This window comes from Musca domestica, unplaced genomic scaffold, assembly GCF_030504385.1.
Source record: "Musca domestica strain aabys unplaced genomic scaffold, Musca_domestica.polishedcontigs.V.1.1 37, whole genome shotgun sequence".
Lineage (NCBI taxonomy): Eukaryota > Metazoa > Arthropoda > Insecta > Diptera > Muscidae > Musca > Musca domestica.
Window position 1 is genome coordinate 1,070,442 of NW_026712321.1, and position 27,657 is coordinate 1,098,098.

At 36.1% G+C, this 27,657-nt stretch overlaps 2 protein-coding genes and 1 long non-coding RNA gene across 3 annotated transcripts; 1 reads left to right on the forward strand and 2 right to left on the reverse strand.

Moving 5' to 3' along the window:
* Nucleotides 1–1,035: 1,035 nt before the first annotated feature.
* LOC101900200 (histone acetyltransferase KAT6A) lies at nt 1,036–11,344 on the reverse strand. Its single transcript, XM_011293528.3, has 6 exons — nt 10,887–11,344; nt 10,371–10,795; nt 9,897–10,312; nt 8,267–9,835; nt 3,345–8,199; nt 1,036–3,230 (listed from the first exon to the last, which is right to left on the reverse strand). Exons 1-6 carry the CDS (start codon nt 10,993–10,995, stop codon nt 1,818–1,820), a joined length of 8,787 nt encoding a protein of 2,928 aa, XP_011291830.2. The 5' UTR covers nt 10,996–11,344; the 3' UTR covers nt 1,036–1,817.
* Nucleotides 11,345–13,103: 1,759 nt separating this feature from the next.
* Nucleotides 13,104–27,344, forward strand: LOC101899003 (ras-related protein Rap-2a). Its single transcript, XM_059126155.1, has 5 exons — nt 13,104–13,620; nt 13,706–14,216; nt 18,667–18,804; nt 21,126–21,243; nt 21,337–27,344. The coding sequence occupies exons 2-5, from the start codon at nt 14,082–14,084 to the stop codon at nt 21,492–21,494; spliced, it is 549 nt and encodes a 182-aa protein (XP_058982138.1). The 5' UTR covers nt 13,104–13,620; nt 13,706–14,081; the 3' UTR covers nt 21,495–27,344.
* On the reverse strand, nt 14,213–15,137 carry LOC131804014 (uncharacterized). The gene is made up of 3 exons (XR_009342864.1): nt 14,891–15,137; nt 14,474–14,816; nt 14,213–14,378 (listed from the first exon to the last, which is right to left on the reverse strand). It is a non-coding gene; the product is annotated as an uncharacterized LOC131804014 (long non-coding RNA).
* Nucleotides 27,345–27,657: the final 313 nt, after the last annotated feature.

Genomic DNA, 27,657 nt, shown 5'->3' on the forward strand with positions numbered 1-27,657 from the left:
AATTCTCACAAATTCCCCATTAAAACCTTTATTTGTTATGTGACGCTCTACTAAATATGCAAAGTTGTGTAGGGTATCATGAAGTCGGCCCCGCTCGACTTTAAGACTTTCTTTACTGGTTATTGTTTGGTAACGTTCGCTGTCCCATTATAAAAGGGTCAGAGCTCAGAAGAAGACGGTTAATAAGATCTGTGTTTGTTGAGATTTTTTCGGGCATGATTTAGTCGAAACTTGGAAGATAGTGCCATGGATATAAATTTGTTAACTCTTTAGCAGTTTCCAGTGCAAAGGCCTTAAATTTTTCGACATAAATATTATACCCAGAGGACAATGCTTGCAACATTATTGAACACCCCTCAATTACATCCTTATCAATCGCTAACAACAAAAGCATATTCTATGTCACTAGCACCATAGAACTGACAAAATTTCAGCGAAGTCACTTCAGTATATTGGGCATAACGTACACATTTGACAAAATCTGAATGTTAAATTAGCACTTTTAGAATCTTAGGACCATTACTAATGGCGTGAAAAAAATCACATTGGAGGATTCAGGGGGGAAAATAATTAAAACTTTAACTGAAATCCAATTTTATTTTCAAAATTAATCTTAAAGGCAACTCAGAACACTCACATCTTCCATATTATACACATATACTAAACACACAAATTACTGCACTAAAAATAAGTTAATACCTTGCTTTTCAATAATAATGCCAAGATTTGTAATTTTAAAATGTATTTAATTTTGTAATACAGTTCTATTTTTACTCCACTTTTTCTCTGATCCCACTGAAAAAAACAACTAACTACATTTTCTCTTTTTTGATGCTATTTTCGAAGTGTCCCGTTAGAATGAAGCCAATATTATTATGTTTTCTAAAAAGCTTAACCCCTTAAGAGTTTATTTGTACACATTTGACAATAAATATCTGATTTTCATTTTTCGAATTTTGGCCAATGGCAGCGACCACTGTGCAATGCCTGTGAGACATTTTCATGCAAAAATGAGAAAGAAGAAGAACAACAATGTTTATTTTTAATGGTACGTACAACTTTATTAAATCCCTTTTAAAGGACATCCAATCATGATTATAGTATTTTTTTTTTTAAAGTTATCTTATATGGATAGGTATGTATGATTAGTACACAACATAGAAATGCACCTACAAATACTTGATAGCATTATTGTTGATTTGCATGAATGGATGATGCTTGTGATGATCATCTTCTTACATTTTTTGTTTTATTTATTTACAATGTGTCAAATAAGCTTTGTTGATTTGATTCGTTCTTTAGAGATTTTTCTGAACTTCGACCACCATTTAGCAGAGAAAAAACAACACATATGTAACGATGATAAATTTTATAAACAAAACAAAAAAAAAACTTTTAGTATTGTTCTTGTTGTTGATGATGTCTAGGACAAAACAGAATTAATGAATACAATAATAACATATATAAAAAGTTGCTGTTGTTGCTTGTTGTTGTAGTATGCACTTCTATGTTTGTATTACAAGAAAATATATATATTTATGTATGTAGTTCTCTAACAAGAGTTCCTTGCTTTCTTTCTAAGCGTTGCACATAATAACTTGGATTTATTACGTGTTCTTTTTTTTTTTGATTATTAATAATATATATAGAATATAGATTTCGGTGTGTGTGGGTGTGGGGTGTATATAAAGTAAATGTTTATATGTGTGTTTGTGTGTGGAGGATTTTTATTGTGTTGTGTGTAATTTCCCAAGGATCCCTTTTATTTTCAACATAGGCTAAAATATTCAATATTTCAACCTTTTCTTCTTCCTAACTTATCTTCTCATAGCCGGATTCAGTGGTATGTATGGAGAGTATGTGGAATACATAGAATTCTGTTGGGCTGCCCTCTGTATGGCGCACGCATCCTGATATTGAGATTGCATATTCATGACACCCATTTGCATGGGTATTTGTGAATTGGGATATTCACTGCCGGTGGAATAGCTGGACGAGGGTGCCTGCTGTGTGGACATACGATAGCTGTTTATGCTATAGGGTGTCATCAAATTGGGCGCAATATGAACATTGCTGGGCCGGCTACTGTTCGGCGACGATGTAGACGGCGTTGAGGCAATGTGCTGTATCGGCGCTGAGGCGGTGTTACGCACCGAGCGACTAATGCTGGCCGCCTGCGATGTTGTGGTAATCGGTGCAATATTCATATTGCCGGGATAGTATTTATGATGATACTGCAGCGATGCCATTGACGACTGCAACATATTGGGTGAAGTATTCAAATTTCGATTTTGTGGCACAATCAAATGTGGTGGTGGAGTCATGGAATTATTTCCAATGCCATGCTGCGGTGGTGGTGTCATATCCACCTGGCCAATGGGTGAAGTGTTGCATGGTGGTATATCCAGGCCATTGGTCAATTGTTGCAATCTTGACAAACTGCTTAGGTTACCCACAACAGCTGGCGAACCTGCCTGGGCGCTGGGCAATGATTCAGCCCTAGTTTGTTGCTGTTGTTGTTGCTGCTGCTGCTGCTGTTGCTGTTGTTGTTGGCTCAAATGCTCATTTCCCGAACCGGAACCAGACGATGAACCACCCGAGGGTATAGAAATTGGCACCCTTGATGGATTGTTAATCGATTCGTTCGAATTCAAGTTATTCTGTAAATAGAAATTATTCACTGCACACGAGGGTGAGGCCTGCTCAACACGTACCGAACCGGAGTTCAAAGCACTGTTCAAGGACATGCGTTGTTGTATTACGGCTGGCATAGAGCTAATATCATAGGATGAATTGCCAGCATTGCCTGGATAGTTTTGTCCCAAATGCGATAGATAGATGTTATCGGCACCACTACCTCCTCCACCGCCTCCTCCGCCGCCGCCGCCACCACCACCACCACCACCACTTTGCATATTTTGATGATGAGCATGGGCATTTAATTGGGCAAATTGTTGTATATTGTGCAATTGTTGTTGTTGTTCTTGTTGTGCTTGCTGCTGTTGTTGTTGCTGATCAGCGGCAGAATTATTATTCTGACTGTTGTGATTGGCCAACGCCTGCTGCTGCTGCTGCTGTTGGGCCAAATTATTATTCAAGGCCTGTTGTTGCTGCTGCTGTTGCTTTGACTGCCGATGTGCATTTGAGCCAGAGGAATTGGTATTTCTCATCAACTTGGGTGTGGTAGATCTTTGTTGAACTGAATTACCGCTGGATGTTGGATTTTCATTCTGAAAAACAAAATGCCAGAATGGGATTGGTTTAGATTGGGTTTCCATTGAGGAATAAGGTTATGCCTATTTTTTCGCAAATTTAAATTTTTTGAAAAAATGTCATTGACTTACCTGATTAATTTTGCGATTTTGTTGTTGGGTATTATGTTGTTGCTGTTGTTGACTATTGGCCAAACTATTAAGATTTTGATTATTGATATTCATATTTTGTTGTTGTTGCTGCTGCTGCTGCTGTTGAATATGTGGTGTATGTATGGCCATATGCATTGGGGTATTGGTACCCTGATTTTGCATGGAACAATTTGAAAATTGTTGCTGCTGCTGCATATGTACGCTGTTGTTAACATCCGATGAATTTTGGGTAATATCACTGGAGATGCTAGCCGGCGAATCCATGCCCATGGGCACGTTCAAACCACATTCGGCATAATGATGTTGTTGCATGCCATTCGAACCAGCTGTGCTGGAATTCCCTGCATTAGAATTATTGGCGGTACCTCCACCGGCTCCACCACCATTATTTATATTTTGATTATTCGCATTGCCAGAATTGTCATTATTATAAACCATGGGCGATGTCATTTCAGGACTAACCGTATTCGGTTGCTGCTGCTGCTGGGAGTTTTGTGTATTTCCACCCGATTTCATTTTATTATCGTTGTCATTGTTGTTGTTGTTAAGACTGTTGGCATTGTTTCCAGCACCGCCTCCTCCTCCTCCTCCAGAGGCCTGCTGCTGATTAATATTCTGTTCGGGTTTTACCTTTTGACAGGAAGCCTGCTGTTGGCCAGCCTGGTGTTGTTGTAACTGCTGTTGCTGGGCACTTAACAAATTGGCAGCCTGTTGCTGATATTTGTTGTTGCCATGATTATTCATGGAACGTATGTGATCGGCTTGAGCGCGACTGTTCTTTAGGGAGGAGCCACTACTGCTACTGCTACCACCGGTGCCATACAAAGCATGGCTGTTGTTGTAATTGCAGGCGGCCGCAGCGACTGCTGCAGCAGCACTTTCTTCCCGTTGCAACATTTCGGCAGCCACTGCCTGGGCTACAGCTCCCTTGAGAGCGGCTTCATCCTTTTTTAAGGGGCTAGTTTTGCGCTCAGCTTTCAACTTATCCTTGGGATGATGCTGTTGTTGCTGCTGCTGGTGTTGTTGCTGCTGCTGTTGTTGTTGTTGCTGCTGCTGCTGCTGTTGTTGCTGGATATGCTGTTGATGGGCATGGTGCTGCATTGCGAAATTTGCAGATTGATAGAAATTATTATAGGCCATAGATGTGGCCAATTCTTTGTGGAACTTATTCTGACTCTTTTGGGCAGTGGCGTCCAAATGTGATAGATTATAGCCATAATAATCCCATTGCCAATACTGCGATGTGTGATAATTGGATAGTTGATTCAATGGAAACTGCGGTGCAATTTTATTTAAATCCAAAGTATTGAGATTGTGCTCAGCACTAGTCTTGAAATGCAATTTATCGTGGACATTTGCAGGGGGGCCCGAAGAACCGGCGGCCGCGGCAGCCGCCGCCATGGAGGCTTGCAGCATTCGTGGATCCTCCTCCTTGATTTGTATGGGTCCATGTAGGCCCTTTACCGTCTGGCTTTGTTGTATGGCCATTTTACTTTGTTGCTCTAACTTTTCCCGAGAGCTATGACTCAGTTTGGTCTTGTCCAAATTTCCACTAGCCCCAGCTCCTCCTCCTCCTCCTTTGGTATCAGTGGAGGATTTAGATTTGTTGGATTTGGTATGTTTCTCGTGGGGGGTATGTTTTTCATTGCTGGAATTTAGGAAATCCGTGGATTTCTCGGTTTTACATTTATACTTGTCAATGGGAGTTTTGCCATAGCTTGCTGTGGATTGTTGTTGCTGTGCGTGGTGAAGCTGGGGGTGCTGCTGATGATGTTGCTGCTGTTGTTGTTGTTGTTGGGCTAAAACCGAACTCATTGCGGAGTTACCATGCAAAAGTGATGCCTGCTGCTGTTGTTGTGTTTGCTGTTGAATTTGCTGCTGTTGCTGCTGCAACTGATGAACCTGCTGTCCACTTCTATGGTCTGTGGAGATTTTTTGCATGGCTTGGGGAATTTGCAACGGTTCTGTTACCAAGGAAGGTTTGGTATCCACCAAATGGCTAGCTTGATTGCTGGGCATTTTTAAAGGACTTTTACTGGTGGAGGTGGTGGTGGTGTTGGTGATGTTATTAGTGTTATGTTCTTTCTTTAAAACCATTTGCTCGGGAACATTTGCAGCTATAGTGGCATGTGCTGGAGCTGGTGTAACCTCAGGTTTTATATTTGGATTGGCCACAACATTGCCGGAGATATTTGTGGTATTTGTCGATGATGTAGAAGATATTACTGTTGTGGGTTTGGATAAACAATCTGGGGGTTTACTATCAATTTGCTGTTGTTGCAATGGGGGACCTGGAGCCGTCGCATTATTACTTGGCTTAATTTCCATTGAGGTCAACGACGAGGACGACTTGGCAAATTGATTGACGGTTATTACCGGTTCGGGTTTGGCATTACCAATCGTGGTTGTCATTGCCTCATTGGCATTAGGGTTTTTTGGAGTGGGTGAAAGTTGCTCTGTTTTTAGGGCTGCCGGTTCGGGTTTTGAGGGCGGCTCAGGTTTTACTTTCTTTTCCAACAAAGGGTTCAAGCTTGATGGAGGCTCTTCTGGCAAGGGCTTAACATCCAAAGGAGAGGGAACTGCAGCTGGAATATCAATGTTTTGGTGGTTCGTTGATTCCTTTTTTGTTTTGACCTCTTCAATAACTGAGACATTGGCGTGTTCTACTTTCTTTACAGATTTCTCGGGAGAAGTAGTTTTGGGAACCTCCAAAATTTTATTACATTCCTCTTTTTGCATGTTATTATTGGGTTCCCCCAAAGCAATTGGGGTGGGTTCTTTAGGTTTTTCCATGGATGGTTCTTTAACTGGCGCCTGCTCCTTGTCTGTCATCATGTCATTGGTATTTGACGCAGCTGGAGTGGGTGTTTCAATTTCTGGCTTAACACTAGGCACATCTGAGTCATTAAAAAGAGACTTCTTGGTTTTCTTGGCAACAGCTTCCATGACTTTTTCATCATTTTCCATGGTAGAAGATTTGGCTGTGGTAGTCGCAATAAATTCCATTTTAACTGGTGAATTTTTGTTGGAAACACTATCCAATTGTTTGGTTTCTACTTTTTCCTTGCTCTCCACGTTGGGATTTTGCTTAGGCTCCTTGTCCACCACTTCCGGGTTGTCAGTTGGAACATCATTGTTTAATTCCTCATTGAGTTTACCGGAATTCTTTGCCCTCAATTTGGGAAATAAATTCGGAATACGTTTATCATTTTTTACTTCAGTTTGAGTTTCTGCCACAAAGGACTTATCTTCAACTCCGGCCACAGGGGAGGGTTTTACATTTTTTGTTTCTTCTGCAGGTTTTTCCTCAATATTTGGCTTAGAAGATGGCATTTCTTGAGTTTCCAAAGATTTCTCTTCTTTATTGGCTTTATCCATGGAAATTGTCTCCTTTGGGTTGTTCTCCTCCAAACTGGTATCGTTTTCAGATTCTGATAACTCATCGTGTTTCCTTTTCAATGGTGGCAAGGCTGCGGTAGCCTGCTTGCGATTAGGTGTCGCAGTTTTCGGGCTAGTCTTCTCAGAAATATCTTCTTTTGCCATTTCTTCGCTTTCAATGCTCATTTGTGGTGGCTCAGATGGAGTACATATGTCCATGCTTTCAGTATTATAATTATCTGCAACAATAGCATTGTCATCCATTTTGGACGGCTCTTCGTCGCCGTTTCCTTGGTGGTTTTTTGACAAGTTATCAATTTCCATGGGGCTACTAGGTGGCGGAGGGCTTTGAGAACTGGGTCTTTTACGTTTACCGGTTAATTTTTCATGAAATAAATTCTCATTCTTCTCCTCTTTTTCTTGGACTTCATCGTTGATGTTATCATTTGTGTCGTTGCTTGCCGTTTCGGATTTTACGTTTGAGTTTTGTTTTTCTTTCGGAATTTCTTTCACTTCATTTTCTTTTGTTTCTTGCTGTTTCTGATGCCTGATGTTGTTTTGAACAACAACCGTCGAAGATGTTGATGATATAGCCACGGAACCATTCTTACTTTCATCGAGTTTCATGACATTTTTGCGCGGAGACAAACTCTGCCTTCCCGACATATCCAATGATTGATTCTTGACATGAGTCAGTAGGGGACTCCATCGCAATCTTTCCGGTTCTATGTGAATGCGATTATTTTGTCTTTTCAATTTTTCATGGTGATCATTAACCCTCTTCCAATCCACTTTTATGTTGATGTGATAATGTATATCATCTTCGTTTTTCCTTAGTTTTATAAAATTCAATAATTCCAAGGCCAGAGCTATGTCGACAATAGTCAAACCCGTTTCAGCAGCTATTCCATTAAAGGTTATGTTCTTATCATGCTTGTGATCGTATAGGTATTCCAAAATAATGGACTTCCAGTAGGAAAAATATGATAAACGTCCCAAATCGGAGAGGGGCTTTTCGGGGGTACCCAACTGACCCTCCTCTCGGCTCAGTAGATAACTAAAATCAATTAGGAAACGACCAAAACCCTGCCTCTGAAATTGTGGCATGGTTAGGATACATGACACATTATACTTCTGGGCACAATGTTTCTCCTTGGAAAAATAGCCCACCAAATGGCAGCCCTTATTATCGTTTTTGGTCAAGACATAGAATAAAAAAGGCTCCACGTCATAGTACAACGTCTTGTGGTCCAAAAACAACTTGGCCAATAGACACAGATTTTGGCAATAAATCTTATTGATATTGCCATCAACTTCAAATACTGACAAATCTTGATGACGGTAGATTTCAGTGCCTGGTGGTTGTTTCCAGGAACATTTGTTTTGATGACGATCCAAGACCGCCCGACTCTTGGTGTATTTTAAACAAAATTCACACAAGTATAGCTTCGTCAATCTACAAAATGAAATGTCTTTATTAAACTGGATATTCCATAGAAGTTTTGAAAAATATTTAAGTATACCTGGCATATTCCTGGGGAAATGGACTGGAATACCAGGTTTCAATGTGCCATTTACCAATTTCTATGGAACCGGGACAACGTTCAGCGTTCGCATTTATGGCGGCAGGTTTGCCAATTAATTTACTGGGACTTTCCATGGCTCCGGCAATTGCCTTGCGGGCTCTTTCTCTGATCTTTTTATAAATATCGTAATCGGCCTGTGAAACCCCATTGGGTAGAGGCTGTGAATCGAACGGATTTTCATCGGGTACAACTTCCCAGGGATGTTTTTCCTCAGCCACTTCTTTATTGGGTGGTGGCGTTTCTGGCTTTTCCTGACTCTTGGCCATATCGATATCTTGCATCATTTTGTATTTGATTATATTTTGATGGGACAAAAACGGGATTTCGTCATCATCATCGTCTTCGGCTGGTTTAGGAACTGGTTTCTTTTCCAAGGGCATGGATTTAAGTAAGACAGCTTTCTTTTGTACCTGTGGTTGGTCTGAAGGTTTAGCAACAGCAGCAGCTGACGTTCCTTGAGCTGTGGTGGTTGTAGTAGGTTTGGGTTTATATTTTATCATCATTGTGGGTTTGGGTGTTTCTTTTGCAGTTCCAGCCGCTGTTGGCGCTGGAATTATTGCTGAAGAGTTTGCAATTTTATTCGTATCTTTTTGAAGAATTTCCTGCTTGGCTTCCAGTTGCAAGTTTCCTTGATTTGTGGTCAATTTTTGTGGTGGTGGCTGATTGTTATCCTGCAGCATTACATTGGTATTTTTTTGTTCCGTTGTCAGCGTTGCAAAATGATCTGTAAGTTTACGTTTTACGGGTTTTAAATTTTTCATTAGATCATTTTTATTATTGCTGGTTGCTGTGGCATTAGCTGTGGACACGGCTGTTGTGGCAAATATATCCGGATGACTTTTGGCCACAGCGGCAAAACCCCATTCCTCTTCTTTCTGCGGCTGCACCAGACTCATATGCTTTGCCATGGGCGAAGACGAGGATGCACTCAATAACCCATCACATTTCTGTTTTTTATAAATTTGAGCCAGCATAACATTCGATTTAGACTCACTATTTTCCGAATCATAATCATCATCATCATTGTCCTCATCATTATCATCACAATCAGAACTATCACTGCTACTCTCAGAGGAATCTGAACCACTGCTGGTGGTGGAAGAGCAGGAATCTGATGATGTAGTGTCATCATTGTCATGATCTTCATTGTTTTGTTCTTCGTCACTATCACTCGAGGAACTGGAGGAGGATAAGTTTGATAAGGTGCGCTTACGACCCTTCATGGTCTTCAATGATGTATCCTGTTCATAGGCTGCCAAATGCTGTTTCAAACTCTCCTCCATGGCAGCTTGATGCTTCAGTTTAGCCAACGAAGAAGGTGAGGCAACCTCAAAAGCATTGCCACTTAACTTGACAGGTGTGGTTTTTGCTACCTTCGATTTGGCAATGGGCCAATATTTCTCAGGAGAACTATTTGGTGTTGTTAGACTGGTATCAGCAGAAGTATTTGCTCCCCTCGAAGTGGGTGATACCATGGTCAATTGTTTGGTCGACGCACCAGAGTTGCTAAAATAAAAAATTCCATTGGGATTTTCAAATTGTCTTTCATATTTTCTCCTTCACTTACCGGCTCTTGGATAAAACTAATTTCTTTTGGGAATCCTTACCCTTTACCATACGGAAAACATCGGTATTCAATTTCAAGCATGCACTGCATCTAAAAGGATGTTTTGGTTTCTTATCGGGTATGGTGTCCAAACAATTTAAATGGAAATTTTTGTGGCATACAAAACATTGCAATAGACAAGGACCTCTATTGCCCTTGCCGCAGGCACATTTTACACAATTTTCACAATACCAGGAACTACCCTTCGTCACCAACATATACAACAACACAAATGATTGGGTCTTACATTTGGCAGCAATATTTGCACAGGTGGTGTGCAATGAAATGCCGCACTGTTTGCAAGAGCTCAACGGCTCGGGAATGCCATTTAAATTCTTCTGGGCATTGCCAGAGCAATGCTTACAGATGTCATTACCCTAGAAAGAGAACGGCAAATTAATATATACTCCTTTAAATAAATTTTCCAATACATACAATTTGCACTGGTATATCCACAGAGGCATTGGAATTCCTCGGGGTTGTCAAAGAACGTCCTTTCTTATAAAGTTTCCCCTCCTGTATTAGAAAGCCCGCCTCCACTGCCTTTTTAATAGACTGCTTAATGACCGCCTTGTAGTCAGCATCTCCAATTAATTCAATTGTATTGAATTTTTGTATATAATTTTCAATACTTTTTACACTGGAGCCCTCACATTCGCCCAAATCGTGTACAGCTCGGGCCACTATCTTGCACAAATTGGTATTCTTTTCGACCCTCACTACCCGCTTTGCCATGGGAGCCTTATATGAATGCAGGCCTTTATTGTAGACTTTTATAACGGCGCCGGTTTCAACAATTTGTTCCAGTTTTTCGGCTACAATATCTTCATGGAATTTGTGATGGGCGCCAATGGCTTGACCTGTTACAAAGAAAGGCAAAAATAATTAAACATCGTCACAAACTACGCTGTGGCTGACTGTAGCCAACCAGCTACACACACACAAACTTACATATTCGTTGGACACTGGGTCTCTGTTTTTGAGATCGTATCTTCGATATTGCATCCAATATCCATTTTTGCCAAACTTCCAATGATATTTCCTGTGTTGAATCAAACATTTTTGCCCAATTTTTCTATAACAAACGACACGAAGCCAATAAATATCCAACAGCAATCTAAAATCCGAAAAATTCTCCACACACACCAACCACGAACTGAACTAGTTAGAAGAAAAAAGCGAAGCTAGTATACATTTACTTGCTTGCTTAGTTTTGTTCACTTCTTCACTTTGTTTGTTTCGCGTTTTTCTTCAATTTCTTTAAGTTTTGCGCTTCTCTAAGCCACACATGGATTGCTTATAATACTTTTTCGCAATTTTCCGTAAATTATAAATAATTACAATTAAAATATTTCTTCGTTTTACGAGAAAAAAATTATGTATGTTTACAACGCAAGAAATTAGTTGGCTTTGAATGCTTCTTCAGTTACTCGATGAGTAACGCGAGATAAATGCGCGCGAGACCGATACTAATGTGACTTTTGAGGCATGACGCAAATACCACTTGTTGGTGGTAAACATTTTTGACGAAATTTTTCTAATTTTCTTTCTTATAGTTATATATTATTTTTTTTGTATATAAATTACTTTTGAAAATATATTTATGTTTGTATGCTAAGCTGTAATGTATGAGACGTATAAATAGATTTTCCAATGAGGGGTTTCATTATAAAGTGAGGTATACAATATAAAACATAATATACAGTCATTGTCCATCATAGAAATGCGGGAGTTTATATAATATTTATTTTTTACGCTTTCACATGGTAAAATTAGTAAAAATAATTAACTACCTAACTGCCATCAAAATTACAATTTTTTTCAAAAAAAAAAACGGTATATGACTTTCAATTTTAATTTAACTTATTCTCTCTCCATTATTTAACCGACCATGTTATAAAACTATATTTTTATTGTCAGTTTACTTACAAAGTTTCTGTGTTCCCGTGCAAAAGAACTGGAAAAACATACATAATTTATAAAAATGGTAAAAGTTGTAATCCTTTAAATGGTTAAAAGTTCTGAAACTTAACACATTTTAATTTTTCTATTAAAATTTTATTGCCGTTTCATACTTCCTATTTTCATTTATTATTAAAATCTAATTTTAGACAAATATTATATTAAAAATTTTGTTCATGGTAAAATCAATGAGGTAAAATCATGCTATCATATCTTATTCTCAAAATTTGTATTTATAAATCCATTGTACATACACAAATCAGAGATGGGAACCTGTTTTTATGTAGTGAAATGTGGCAGGGTAAATTACAGAAAATACAAAGATGAATATGCTTATTCGAAATGACTTTACTTTCGTCATTTTACCATGATTTTGTCTTAGGACATTATAAGATCTTTTAACACTATAGGTCTCTGCTATCATCGTTGCTAAATAATCGATTGCTGGCTATTGTGGCTATTGAACCTAAAATCGACATTTAAGCAATATTTTTTAAAGGTGCTGTCAGATTAAATGTATTGTAACTTTTTCACAATCAATTGATTTGTTCCAGAGCATGCAAGAAAGTCAAAGTTTTTCCTATGATAACCGATTTTCCCTTTATAATATCCGAAACAATTGCAAAACTAGTAGATTGTTGCTCGTTCTGGAACAGGGCATATTTGTAGTTGATATGCACCATCATACAAGTGCACCACAATATGCTAAATTGCAATAAATTCGAAATAAATACTATTTTCCAAAGTACAGCCCTTGTAAGCCATCATTCAAATTAAAAACCCTTGGTGAGCCGCATAACCAACGACGAAATACATCGCATAGTACTGAGCGTCTATCTGGCTTTCCTCTTCATTGCAAATTTTAGATTATTAAGCTCATCTCGAATGAGAAATAAACAAATAAATCATAAACATATGAACTTTGCCGTAATAAGGAAAAACTTAAAAAATACTTTTTCATTTAAAAATGTTAATTGCAAAAATGTTTTGTCAGCTGTTTTTGATGGTGTGTACTCTACATAAAGATGTGTGATTATGCCACAAGTCTTCATTGGTCATACGATATATTGTCCAATCACATGCTATTGGGCGTCGTTCAACAAACAAAAATCAGCCTCCATTGTGTGACATTACCAGATTGCTTTCATGCTATGAACACAAAACGTTGCCATTCCCTTTTTTGGAGAGTTGAACGGAGTGGCAACACAGTATGACTAAAAAATCTTTTTATGAAATTGGACAAAGAAGTTAATAGCTCGATTTTTGTGTGTGTTTATTAAGGGCAATCCTTGGCGAGAACCCCCCTCAGAAAAAGTGTCTAAACCGAAAAAAGTTTGCAAATTCAATGAAAATGTTGACAAATGTGAAGAAACATTAGTGGATTACTTAAAAAATACACAGGTGTTTGTGTCTCTCGTTGAAGAACGAACGGGGTAATCAACTCCCTCCACTGCAATTACGAGTTTTTTTTTTGTTGTTTTTACTTCATAAATGAAAGAAAAAAAAAACAACTCTACACAACAATCTCGCACGGGAAGAAAGAAAAGAACGACAACGACGACGACGACGGAACAAAAATATCACGTAAAGAAAGAAAAGATAAAGAAACGAGAGAATCGTAACCCCATCAAGCAACAAACAACGATCAAACTGAATTATTATTAATAATAAAGTTTGGGCAAGAAACATACAAAATAAATGAAATATACTTTCCAGTGAACGAGTGAGTGAGTGTGACTGTGCTGTTGATTGAGTGTAGAAAATATTGGGGATTTATTGGTCTCTTTTTTTTATTTTTTCATATCAAGTGTGCTGTGCGGAGAGATTTGTATAAAAAATCGGCTAAAAAGAATTAGCAAAAAACACACTAGCATCCAGTAGTTGATGTCCCACCACCACCACCACCTTTGTCACCACCGTCACCGTCGTCATCATCATTATCATCGTTTCTGTAGTCATTATTGTCACCACCAGATAGCCAGAAAACTATTGCTACTACCAATAATAAAAACAACAACAGCAACAACAACAACTACATCATCACCAAGAACAGCCACACCAGTCGCAAAGTAGGGAAAACTTCATCAGCATCATTCATAATTATCATTTAGTCGCCTCAGTAGCCGAGTCTGAAGGCAGTGCAGTTGTCGCCGCAGTAGCAGAGCATTATAATTATTGGCAAATATGCGTGAATTTAAAGTTGTTGTTCTGGGGTCTGGAGGTGTTGGCAAATCAGCCTTAACAGTGCAGTTTGTTTCCGGTTGTTTTATAGAAAAATATGATCCCACAATAGAGGATTTCTATCGCAAAGAAATCGAGGTATGTTCCATTGAAGAAAAAAAATTAATGTTGTTTTTTGTTTTGTTTGAAGCGTTTAATCTTGTTGTTATTATCTTTTTTTGAACATTTTGCTTGACCTCATGGCCAAATGCATGCAGTTTGCCAACAAAGTTCAACCCCAAATGGGTTACTTTGTAGTTTCTGCAAAACAAAAAAATGCAGAAACAAAAGCAGTTACTAAAGCAATCAAAAGAGCTCAGAGTATGGATGATAATCAAGTAAAATATTCTACCTACCTAGCTTTGGTACACACAGTGGCTGGCTGGCTGGCTGGTTGGCTGGCAATCACATTGCATTCAAATGAATGTGTGGCTGTTTGTTTTGTTTGTTTCGTTTATCAAGCAACCAACAAAGATTAACAAATGTCTGATGATTGATCTGGGCACATGGAAATGATTCTTATATCATTTGCTGGCTGTGAAAATAAATACGGGCATTCAAAATGTGTGGTCAAGAAGGGATTTTACCGGGCATCATTATCATCATCATCCAACGAATGGATAATGGTGGCCCACCAACCAACCAACATTTGTTAATGTTTAAAAAGACAAAATGTTTACATAATTCCAATATGAATGTCTGAATGTACACCAAAACAAGCCAAACGTCTGACGAAAAGCCACTTTACTTACGTATCAACAATATATACGTACTTTTATGCATATACATTATACTTATCACTAAAAAAAACATATTCTATAGAACTATAGTTGTCGTCAGACTCTAGATAATAGAATACTACTTCTATATCGTTGTTCTTTGCTTGATTTGTTTGTACCTACTTTATTTTTTCTGAAATTTCATTCACTCTCTTTCTCTCTCTCTCTCTGGTAGACACACAGACACATTGTTGTTGTTGTTCGTGTAGAGATCACAAACATTTAATGACAGTTTGTTTTTTGTTTTTTGTTTTTTTTTTTTTTTTCATAAAAATGAAATAATTCTCCTTTTTAGCTAAAAATAATATCAAAGATTTGCTAACGTAATTTGCTGTGATAAACTCTAGAAGACATTTTTTTTCCCCATCCCGGAAGGATAGAACCCCTACCCACGCAATTAATCAGTCATAAAAAAAAGTGATAGCTATCTAGATAATTAAATCGTATAACAATGTCATAGAATAAACAACTTTGTAAAAATATTTCGCAAAGAAGAAATTATTTTCTTTGTGAATTTCTATATCTAGTATTGAAATGAATATTAGAGGCGATTTGGAAAATAATGGGATGCATTGTTGAAATTAGAACAAGTAAAAAAGCAATAAGTTCAACGGGACCGAACCTCTACCATTTGGGACGAATTAGGAAATTTTCAAAAAAAAAATAAATAAATAAATAAATAAATCCATAAAAATATCGGGAGGTTCTGTAATATGGGGGCTATACCAAAACGTGTACCTATATTGATGATTCTCTTCCAGGGGATAAAGTACTCATAAGGAACTCCTTGTGTGAATTTTCAGACAATTCCGTAGAAGAATGTGGCTAAAATCATTTATATGGGGGCTATACGATATTGTGGACTTATATAAATAAATCTCTTCCAGGGGATAAAGTACTCACAAGGAACTCCTTGTGTGAATTTTCAGAAAATTCCATTGAAAAATGTGGCTAAAATCATCAAAATTCCGAATATCGGGGGTACCTTTATATGGGGGGCTATACGATATTGTGGACCTATATAAATAATTATCTTCCAAGGGATATAGTGCTCACAAGGAACTCCTTGCGTGAATTTTCAGACAATTCCATTGAAAATGTGGCTAAAATCCTCTAAATGCCGAATATTGGGGGAGACCCTTATATGGGGGCTATACGATATCTTGGACCGATATAGCCGAACTTGACCTGCCTGCAGACAAAAGACTGATCTGTGCAAAATTTTAGCTTCCTATCTTTATTCGTTTTAAGTCTAGCCTGATTACAACATATGGACGGACATTACAAACGGAATGATGAACTTAATATAACCTCCATACTATGTATGGTGGAGTGTAAAAAATACCTGTATAAAAACTGTTTATCTGTCTTGGGTAGTGTGCAGAGAGATGTTGATATTCCGATTTCTGAAGCACAAGTCGCATTTCATCCTTGTTATCTTTGACGTCCAATCATCGGCTAATTTATCTGGGCTCTAAATCCCACCCACTGAGCGATTAGTTGAGCAAAAATAAAAAATCCTATCCTGACAATATAGACAGTCTACATGTAACAGATCGAGGGTAATCTGGCCGATCCCGATACCGTAGCTAGCTATTTTTTCTTATAAGCGAGAGATAAAAGCTATTTGAACTGCAACAGGTTGGCAACTCATGATATAGGCGGACCATTTTTATTTACATGAGGAGTCAGAGGTTCTTCCCAGCCGTGGGAGTCATCCAAACCATTAAATGGTGAAAAGAAATCCCCTACTCAGGCGTTTCAGGAAACATCTACTCGATCTAGAGAGTGAGATGTTCAATGGTATGTTTTGGTATGTGGGATACGCAGCTCCACGGAAGATCTATGTTCCATTGTGTTCATCGTAGGAAGAATAAAATTGGCGGGTATAGGAGAGATTTAGAGGCGGGAAGGACAAGATAGGCTTTATTGAGAGAAGTATAGTTTGTACGGTGGTCGGCCTAGCTTATAGATGATGACGTGATCTATATATATCTGAAGATAACATTAGCCTGCGTGTCTTGTTGGATAATATGGGCCACCTGCATAGTAGGTCAGAGGTCAGATATCTTATACTTCAGAGGTCAGTCAGTATGCCTACTTTAATGCGCTGTTGCCAGAGATCTTCTCTTCGAGACGGCATTCTCTTTAACGACTGGCTTGTTGACAGCAAGAATCTGCGCACGAAAAACGCTGAAATTGTCATTAAACTTATATGAGTGTTTAATCATTAGGTTAGGGCAGAATACGCCAGCCCAAGCGGTATAAAATAGGCCCTCTAGTTCAAGAAGCCTTCCATGCAGTTCTGAGGCCTATGTTATCAACCATTACTGTTACCGGAAAAAAGAATAAAGGCCAGGTAAAACTAGGATATTTCTGGAATACATTCAAGATGGATGGAGGGTATATGAAACTCCGGACCATTCGAAAATAACCTCATTTTCATCTGTTCCCTTCAAAGAAAATAATTCCTTTTGCATTGATGGAAGAAGTTTCCGTGATAGACCTCATTTTGTTTTCGGGGAAAAAAGGACATTTTTTCAATACTCAATTAGGTCCCATTTAAAAAGAAGTCTTCCATGAAGTTTTGAAGCCTATGTAATCAAACATTACTGTATGACGAATGCCGTCCTCGATTTCCACTCCCACACCCATTGCAGCTGAAGAAAGACCAGGAAAAACTAGGATAGTTTTGGAATAATTATATTCAAGATAGATGGAGGGTATAACAAAAAAGGGACTATTCGAAAAAACCTCGTTTTCATCTGGTCTCTTCAAAGAAAATAATTCCTTATGCATTGATGTAACAAGTTTCAGGGATAGACCACATTTTTCGGGAAAAAGACCATTTTTGCAATACTCTCCCATTTAAAAACGCCAATAATGGGTTGATCTCCAATATCCAACAGATAACTTCTTTTCATAGACGAAGGCGTGAATTTTTTACTAAAACTAAACTAAATGAGAAGTGGATGAATTTTTAAAAGTATAAATATGTTTCCTTTTTGGAAAACTAATATGTCCTCTTGTAAAGTTACAAACTTATCTGGACTAAGATCACTATTTATTCTACAACGCCAAAAATTGATGACTTCAGAGGGACAAAACTTTGGTCAAGAGAGGGATTCTTTCAAAAAACACCCATTGTGGTTTGAATATTTAAATATCACAAAGATAAAAATGGCTTAGAGGCATAAACATTATTTTTAAATACAAATTTAGTAAACCTCTTTGGTAAACCCATTAGCGTTTGGCCGGAGATATCTTTATATGGATATCTATTTTGAAATCTTTTCTTGTTCTCAAAAATAGGCCCTTTCAAGTTATCTATACATATCGAATACAAGACTTTTAGGACCTCAAATAATTAGAAGACTCTTAATTTGAAATACCTTAGAGTTCTTAAAATATCATGTCATCTGGGTAAAATAAATTTTAATGTCTTCAAAGAAATCCAAAACTTTGTATCTCCTTTATTTTCTTGTTGACAATAAAAACCTGCATTTTAAAAAAAAAACATACACACGTACGTACCTACACCCACGTAAGTGTGTATTTATAAGCCACATTGATTTTGGTTGAACGTAACGTATCGTATTTTTAATTCAATATTAAACAACAATGTCTGTAATTAGATGTGAGTCATCGAAATTCAAATATTGATTTAGCAATGATGATGATTATTACATTTACACACAATTTGTGACAAAATCAAATTACCAATTATAACACATTAGTTTTTCTTTTGTTTATTTCTTTTTTTCCACCAGGTTGACAGCTCACCATGTGTTCTAGAAATCTTAGATACAGCGGGCACGGAGCAGTTTGCCTCAATGCGAGATTTATATATTAAAAATGGTCATGGATTTATTGTCATGTATTCACTAACAAATCATCAAACATTTCAGGTAAGAAGCAAAAGATGGGTATGGAAATATGTAATAAAATTTCAATACGGAAGGATCTCAGAATACAGGATATTAAAAACATACAATTTATATAAACAAAACTCTTGTTGATAAAGAAATTTGCATCAAAGTTGTCATCATAATACAGTGTAAGATGAAAAAACTGCAACCAACTTCAGACTGCTGTACTTTCTAAGCCACACGTCCGACAGCTGTTAAAATTATTCCAGTGATAGCTTTGTTTACAAGCCTACAAAAGCATGTTGAGAATTTTCCAGAAAAAAAGTTATTCGTAATGGAATTCAAGCGTGATAGTGTGATTTCTTCATATTTGGCTGGAAAACCAAAAGTGTATATCGTGAGAGCAATCCAGCTTTTAAATGTGAATAAATCTTTTGTGTCTCGTACCATCGCTCGTTACCGTGTTACTGCTGGCAAGCCCGACATCAAGTAAGTGGACAGAAGAAAACAGCAACATCAGTAGAAATGATTCGAAAAGTAAAGAAGCGACTTCATCAAAACCCGCATCGCAGTGCCCGAAAAATGGCTCGTGTGCTGAGCATATCGCAATATACCATTCGGCAAATATTGAAAAATGAGCTCGGGTTAAAGCCATTGAAATTCCAAAAAGTGCAAGAACTTAGCCAGCAACAGAAAGAAAATAGACTCAAAAGAGCTAAAGAGTTGCTTCGCTTGGCCGAAAGTGGTGAACTGCCGAATTTGGTTTTCTCCGATGAGAAAACATTCGTTGTCCAGCAGCAGTTTGTAAACAAACAAAATGATCGTGTTTACTTGCCAAAGAGGTCAGCTGAAAATATGCACCTTCGGTTGGTCACCAGAACTCAAGCGCCGGCTATGGGGTGATGGTGTGGACCGCCATAACAGCCGATGGTGTCTCTCCGCTCGTATTAATAGACCATGGAATGAGAATAAATGCCGAATATTATCGCGAAAATATTCTGGAGGTTGTACGAAAGCCTTGGGCCCGCAGACATTTTGGCCGCAGACCTTAGACATTCCAACAGGACTCAGCATCATCGCACTCAGCAAGCACCACCCAAGAATGGTTACAAAACGAGGTTCCTCGCTTCATTTCTAGCGCACAATGGCAACCAAAATCTTCGGATACCAATCCGTTGGACTATTGTGTCTGGGGTATTTTGGAAAGCAAGGTTGGCACTAAAAAATACCAAAATGTCGATAACCTCTAGATCAAGAAGCCTATCAGGCAGGTCTGAGTGGCATTCATACCGATGCAGTCGCGGATGCTATTAGCAAGTATAAAGTAAATGCCGTCCTCGGAGTCCACCCCCATCCATTGCAGCTGAAGAACGTCAGCTGCCTAGACAATCCAGGGTAGTTTTGGCGCAATTAGGTTCAGGATGGTGTAGTCGTCTCAATTCGTATTGGGCACAAATTGATGAAGATGTGCGTGACGCCTGCCCGGCGCGCGATACAGGCCCGTACAATACGCTGCACCTCTTTAATTGCACAGCCAAACCTACCCAACTCACTCCAGAGGAACTCTGGCTACAGTCCATTAAAGTAGCCGAATTTCTAAACCTGGAGCTGGAACCAGATTAGCAGAAGGCAAACACATGGATGTACTACTGCTACAATAACAACAACAACAAAAGTGTCCATCACCTCAACCAAGCGCTTCGCCGGGAATGGGCCAAAATACCGTAGAGCAACATTCGGGCAGCGTGTGACATTTTCATTGGCCGTTTGAAGGTTATATTTCGTGCCAAAGGTGATCAATTCGAACAAATCTAAACTTATTCTGAAATTTGATGCGATTTCCGACATTTTTCGCTTTCATTCAAAAACTTTAAAAAAAATATGTAAAAATGATAGCGTTTGACTTTGTTGCAGTTTTTTTTATCTCATCCTCTAAATGTTCGTTTTCCTCCAATATTTTTATCTGTATTTGATGAAGTATGAAAATGGAATACTTCGGTCCGCTATATCTGTTACCTCATGCATATTTCCCCATTTTCCAAAAATGTGCACATATCTCATATAAAGTATAAGAAGGTAGCCGATGTAGTCCGATTCTGGCCCGTTGTAATATTTATACCAGTCTTTTGTCAGATATGAATTGGCCAACTGCTTGGGAACCTCCCTCAACAAGGGTCAACAGTTTGAATAATCATAACTCAAGGCTGGGTATATACATCTGTTGGCAAAACCGACTGATACTATTTTACTTATGTTTTTAATAGAAAGAATGCCCTTTAAAATATTGTTAATCCCGAAAGGGATGCCTAACTGACGGAAATTTTAATATTGATTATTTTTTTTCTTTTCCTCAATTACAGGATATTTCCACCATGAAAAATGTCATAACCCGAGTTAAAGGCAGCCAACCAGCTCCCATATTGCTAGTCGCTAATAAATTAGATTTAGATTGCCAAAGAGAAGTATCAACTGCCGAAGGTAAGGCATTATTTTAATTGTCATTTAAAGTTTGCTTTAATTTTTCTCACACTCTCTCTCTCTCTCTCTCTCTCCACCATTTCTCTTTCACAGGTAATACTTTGGCCCAATTATGGGAATGTCCCTTCATAGAAGCCTCCGCTAAAGATCGTATTAATGTCAATGAAGTATTTGCAACAATAGTCCGTGAAATGAATATGACCCAGGATAAAAGACAGAAAAAAAGTTATTGTTGTTGTGCTCTTTTATAGAAGGATTTTGCTAATTATTATAAATATTATTATTATTATAATTACTACTATTATAGCAATTATGCACTTACGTACATATTATTATAATATAAATACACCACACAAAACACACACACATATATATAGAGAGCGAGAGAAACATGTGAATCAGAGTAATAAGAACAACAGCAACAACAACACGAAGAAAGTGGAACATATAATCCCCCAAATTCCCCCCTTGTCCCCTCTTAAAATAGTAACATACAATACAGAAAATAAGAAACTAAATAATAATGTTAATTATGCGAAGATCAAATCGTCGGATATAACGACAATTATGATGATGATGATGATAACAAAGCAGATAACAACAAGAAAACAAATACGTGCAAAAATAATAATAAAAAACAGTATATATAATAATTTTCATTATTAACAATAATGAACATATATATATATTTATATATACATATTATATATTTAGTGATGGCAATTTGAAATGATGATGAGCTTTTTTCATCACTACTGTGTAGCAAAACAAAAAAGTAACAAAAGAAAACAAATGATAAAATCCAAAACAAAAAAAGAAAAACAACAAACATATTTTGTGTATGCCAATTTTGTATAGTGTATTAAGTGCAAAACCAACCCCCTAAAACAAAAAAAAAAAAAACAACAAAAAATATGAAAAAAATTAAACAATAACAAGAACTCAAAAGAAAAGAAAAACAAAACATGGAATCGAATCAATTTTCTTGATTTAAGACAGGAGTTATCTCACAGTTTTATGATAACGATGATAGGATACTTAAGATCGAAAAACATTCATTTATTAACTCAGTTCTCTGTTACATAATCTGTCACACACACACACCCACACAGACATTAAGTACATTATTCTGTATACGAACAAGGTCTATTTAAAGTTATTCTAAAATAAGTTGATGTATTCAATTGATGTAGAATTCCTGTCATACAAGCAGAAGAGTCAAGAAATATGGGATTTTTTTTTTAAATTAACGAACAAGATCTTTTTGGAATTATTCTAAAATAAGTTGATGTTTTCAATTGATTAGAATTCCTGTCATCCAAGCAGAGGAGTCAAGAAATTTGGGAAATTGATTAGCATAGAACACCTAATACATCTCTAATAACAAGAAAACTTCTCGGACAGCATCTCTCAAATCGAATGTCTCTTAGGCTTCCTTTAATGAAACATTATCAGGTCTTTTGTAAACACAATAACAATTTCAAATCTTTTTAGAACCATCTCAAAAAACTCAAAAACCTGCAGGACTTCCATATAACATTAATGAGGTCTTGTAAAAATATGTCGTCCTTCATTTAGATTTCATTTATAGCTTTCTACAAAGGGAGACACTATTTTATGTTTAGAAGACCCGAAGAGACTTCTATAGACAGAGGATTTTTGAAGGCAAACCTTTGAGGTATTTTATTGATAGAAAAGCTTTCAACGTATTTAGAATTTTGAGACAAATTTGAACAATTTTAAATCTTTTTTAGAGCCATCTCGTAAAAATCAAAAACCCGCAGGACTTCCAATTAAAATGGATGAGGTCTTGTAATAATATGTCGTTCCTCATGTAGATTTCATTTATAGCTTTCCATAAAGGGAAATGCTATTTTATAATTAAAAGATCCAAAGAGACTTCTATAGACAGAGGATTTTTGAAGACAGCCCTTTGAGGTATTTTATAGATAGAAAGCTTTCAGTGTTTTTGTTGAATTTTGAGACCTTCTAGGAATATGAAAAAAGTGGTAGGACTAAAAATGGCCTTTGATGTCTTCAATGCGCAGAAGACTTTTGAGGCCTTCTGTTGATACATAGAATGCCTCTGAGATTTCTTTCCTCTGTTCATTGTAAACAGAAAATCGTTTCCGACTAAAAACAACTTTTATTCCCCATAAAGCAAAAATCGCCGCATTCTTTATGGAGGCCAGGAGACTTTCTATTGACAGAAGACTTTTGAGGTCTTTTACAGATAGTTTACCTGTCGATGTCTTTCATACTTTTGAGACATTTTAGAAATAAAATATGTGGTAGTACTTTCATTTAAAGATTGCTTCTGACGTCTACTATATAAAGAAGACCTTAGAGGCATTCTGAGATTCCTTCTAGACAGAAAATCTTTGAGAATAAAAAGTCCTTTGTATTCCCTATAGAAGAAACATTGCCATGTTCTTCATTGGATAGACCTTGGAGATAAAGAGATCTTTACAGACAGGTGACATTTAAGGTCTTTTACAGATAGTTTACCTGTCGATGCCTTCCAGACTCTTGAGACCTTTTAGAAATAAAAGATGTGGTAGGACTTTTATATAAAGATGACTTCTATATGAAGAAGACCTTAGAGGTCTTCTGAGATTCTTTATATTCCCTATAGAAGAAACATTGTCGCGTTCTTCATTGGATGGAACTTAGAGATCAAGAGATCTTCTACATGCCGGACACTTGTGGTCTTTTGCAGATGGAATACCTCTCGATGTCTTTCAGACTTTTGCGGCTTTTTAGAAAAAAAAAGATATGAGGAAAACCTCTGAGGCCTTCTAAAAAAAAAACATAGAATAATTCTGAGACCTTATTGACAGAAAATCCGTTATAAAAACACTTTGTATTCCCTATAAAGAAAACCTCACTGGGCTGTTCATTAGATAGACCTTTGAGGCCTTATTACCTTCTATAGGCAAATGATTATTTCTGTTCTTGTATTCAGAAAATATCATGGAAACTCTTAGGTCTGTCACAGTTTTGATTGCGTTTTGTAAGAAGACCTTGCGTAGGTACAAAAGGCCATTAACATCTTATATAGACAAGCGACCTACTTCAGTTCTTGTATTCTTAGAATGAACTCTATCTTTTATAAATTGAAAATATTTGATAGATAGAGAGAGGGGTATCCGAAGTTATGAGATCTCTCGCATCTTCATTAAACAGACTTTTCAGACATTCTGTTGTTAGCAGTTTGTACAGAGTCAAATATCAGATGTTTTATTTAGAAAAATCTCCTCGTTGTCTTAGAAATTTGTAAATTCCCTTTTGGGATTTTAGAAGGGAAAATATCTCTCAAGTCTCCCTCGTATTGAAGACTTCTAAGACCAAAAGCACCCCTAGAGTCTTTTCAAATGGGGGGGTACATTTCAGTTCCCAGATAAATAGAAATTTCTTAGACCACCTGAAGGTAGAACACATCCCAACAATTTTGGAAAGCAGTATGGACAAGGAGATTGTAAGCTAATTTTTTACAAAATATTTAACGGAAGCCATCAATTACAATTTTCGAAAGGATTGTTTGGATATATTGATATTTTACACATTGTTATTTTAAAAAAGGATCTCAAAGTACATTTACATATAATTGGGAATTTGGATAAAAATTATCATGTCCATTGTCTATTCGACAAATAAATACTTGGGGTTTTTTTTTCTACAGAAAAGTATTTTTTTTTCCTTTTTTATAAGGGCCTCATCTTCTTTTGTATGCTGAGTTTTTATAATTGTGGATTTTTTTAATTTTAAATAATAAGTTTTTAAAGTCTTTTGGAATGGTATTTTATTCCCTTTCTGGTATCGTCATGCATAAATAGGCTCTTATTATATAAAAAGTATGTAAATAGTGATAGGAATGTTTGTAAGGGTCCTTTATAATAAAGTAATGTCATAAGATCATGGTAGAAGACTACAGGTAGATGCATCAAGGCTTGGGAACATTGATATGTCAATAATTATTAAAATGTTTTGACAAAAATAAGTAAATTTTTATATGTCTTCTTTTACGACACAGATCGTGGGTTCTCATGATATGCATTTTTTTTTAGCAATTTTTACGAATTTCAATAATTTTTCTTCAAAAATCTCAATTCCAAAATTGATTTGACAGTTCATTGTCCCAACAGCTGTGTCGATGCGACTACCTGTATTCTTCTATCATGCATAAGTTCAAGCTCGTTTGGAAATCAAAAAATGTTACATTATATTCCAAATTTCTCCAAAATAGAGGAAGATCAAATGCTTGTGAGGTTTAAGCCAACAATGTCTGCGAAATGATCGAGTAAAAGGTATATTAGTTATGAGGTATATGCCAAGGTCTCTATAAGGTCGGACAGTTAGCCCATCCAGCTAATTTAAAGAAAGTCAATTCACAAAAGTGTAAAAAAAAAGGGAACTGAAAAGCAGATTATCATTTATTCATTTATAACTCGATTGAGTATTGAGTTTACATAGGGTATTCAATAGACCCTTCCAATTGCACTACAACTCCTCCTCACCTATTTGAACATACATTTCAAAATTAATTGAAAAATGCTACAGTAGGACACTTTTCGACTCACTAAATGTATTGTTTTTCACGGCTGTTTTTTTTGTTTTCATACAGGTTTTTAAAAAAAAAGCATTTCGTTTTAAGTTAAGTTTTTCTCAAAGGAAAACAAAAAGACACATACATACACAGACACACACATACATCAACGACCAGATTTACACCTTCAAGAGTGATCAGTTTATACTATATATAAATATATAATATTCATTAAAAATTATGTAATTTCATAAACGAATTGTTTGAAACACAAGAACAGTATGTTTTTTTATTTCATAACACAAACAGAGAATAGGAAATAATAAGCAAGGCAATTAATTTATATAAAAAAAAAAAACTTAAGAAAACTAAAAAAAAAACAATTAAATTTAAATTAAGTGTGGCTATATTTAGAAAGACTCTTAGACTCTCCTTTTAGGGCATAAATTAATTAATTAATTGAAAAAAAAAAACAAATTCAAAACAAATTATCTTAAAAAAGGCATCACTTTCTTTAATTTTTTTTGTTTGATTTGTTTCTTTTACTTGAATTTTCCCATTTAACAACGCTACACAAAAGGGCATTTCTATTTGTTTCTGTCTCTCCGTCTCTGTATTTTTTTACTAATTACCCTGTTTTTTAATAAGCACAATTTTTTTTAGCTATAAATATATAAATTAATTTAATTAACTATAACAAAGAAATACAAAAAAAAAGAGAAATTTGTTGGTTCGTTTTTTTTTAATATTTTAATGTGTTTACTTTGGTTTAGTTTAAGACAAATGTATGTATGTATGTATTGTTTCTCACAAGTCTTCGTTTCGTTTAGCAAAAACAAAACAAGAAAAAAGAAAAAGAAAACACAACAACAAACTAAGGCATCAATTATTTGTTTTGTTTTTTTACATACCTTCTCATTGCAAAACATAATGTCATATTACAAGTCTCTTAAAGACTCAAAAACACACACAGACACACACACACAAATAATAAGCTATATATGTCATAACTCTATCATCAAACAACAAACCCGAAACTAAATACTAAATAATAATAAATTATTAAGTATTTTCAGAGAAAAAGAAAACAAAACAACATTTTTTTAAACGATTTTTAAATTTATCAATTTTATTAACGTCGTTTTACTATTGTAAGGGCCTCATGAATAAAGCAAAACAACAATAAATGTAACATATTTTTGTAAATTATCTGTAAAGCAAAATGTAATACCACAACAGAAAAAAAAAACAACTGCATAAAAACCAACAACAACAAAGAAAAGAACTATAAACTCCTAAAAGAATAATTAAAAAACAAAAAAAGAAAAACATTTTTTTAAGGACGACATTATTTTAAATGTGGAATGTAGACATTTTTTTTTTTTTTGATATACATGTTGCATGTTAATTTAATAAAAAAAAACAAAAAGCAAACCCCAACAACAAATGTCGTACATATGTAATTGTAATATAAAAAAAAACAATAATATTAATTAATAATTATAATAATAATAAAAATAATAATAATAAAAAGAACACAATAAACAAATCATGAGCAGATGTGTTTGAAAATCAACCAAAACAACAGCAACAAATAAAAAAAAATACGCCATATTATTATATACTAAAAATATATACATACATATATATTTGTGTAATTTTGATATGTCAAATGCAGAAATATTAGAATTTATATATACACAAAAAATTGAAAAAAAAAAAAGAAATTACAAAAAATAATGAATCGTGACTCACACACACACAACCACATACACATCCCCCCCTTTTATACTACTTATAAAGGAAATGAAAAAAAGAACAAAAAAAAATTAAAATACATATACAAAAATTCCATTGTTTTTTTTTTC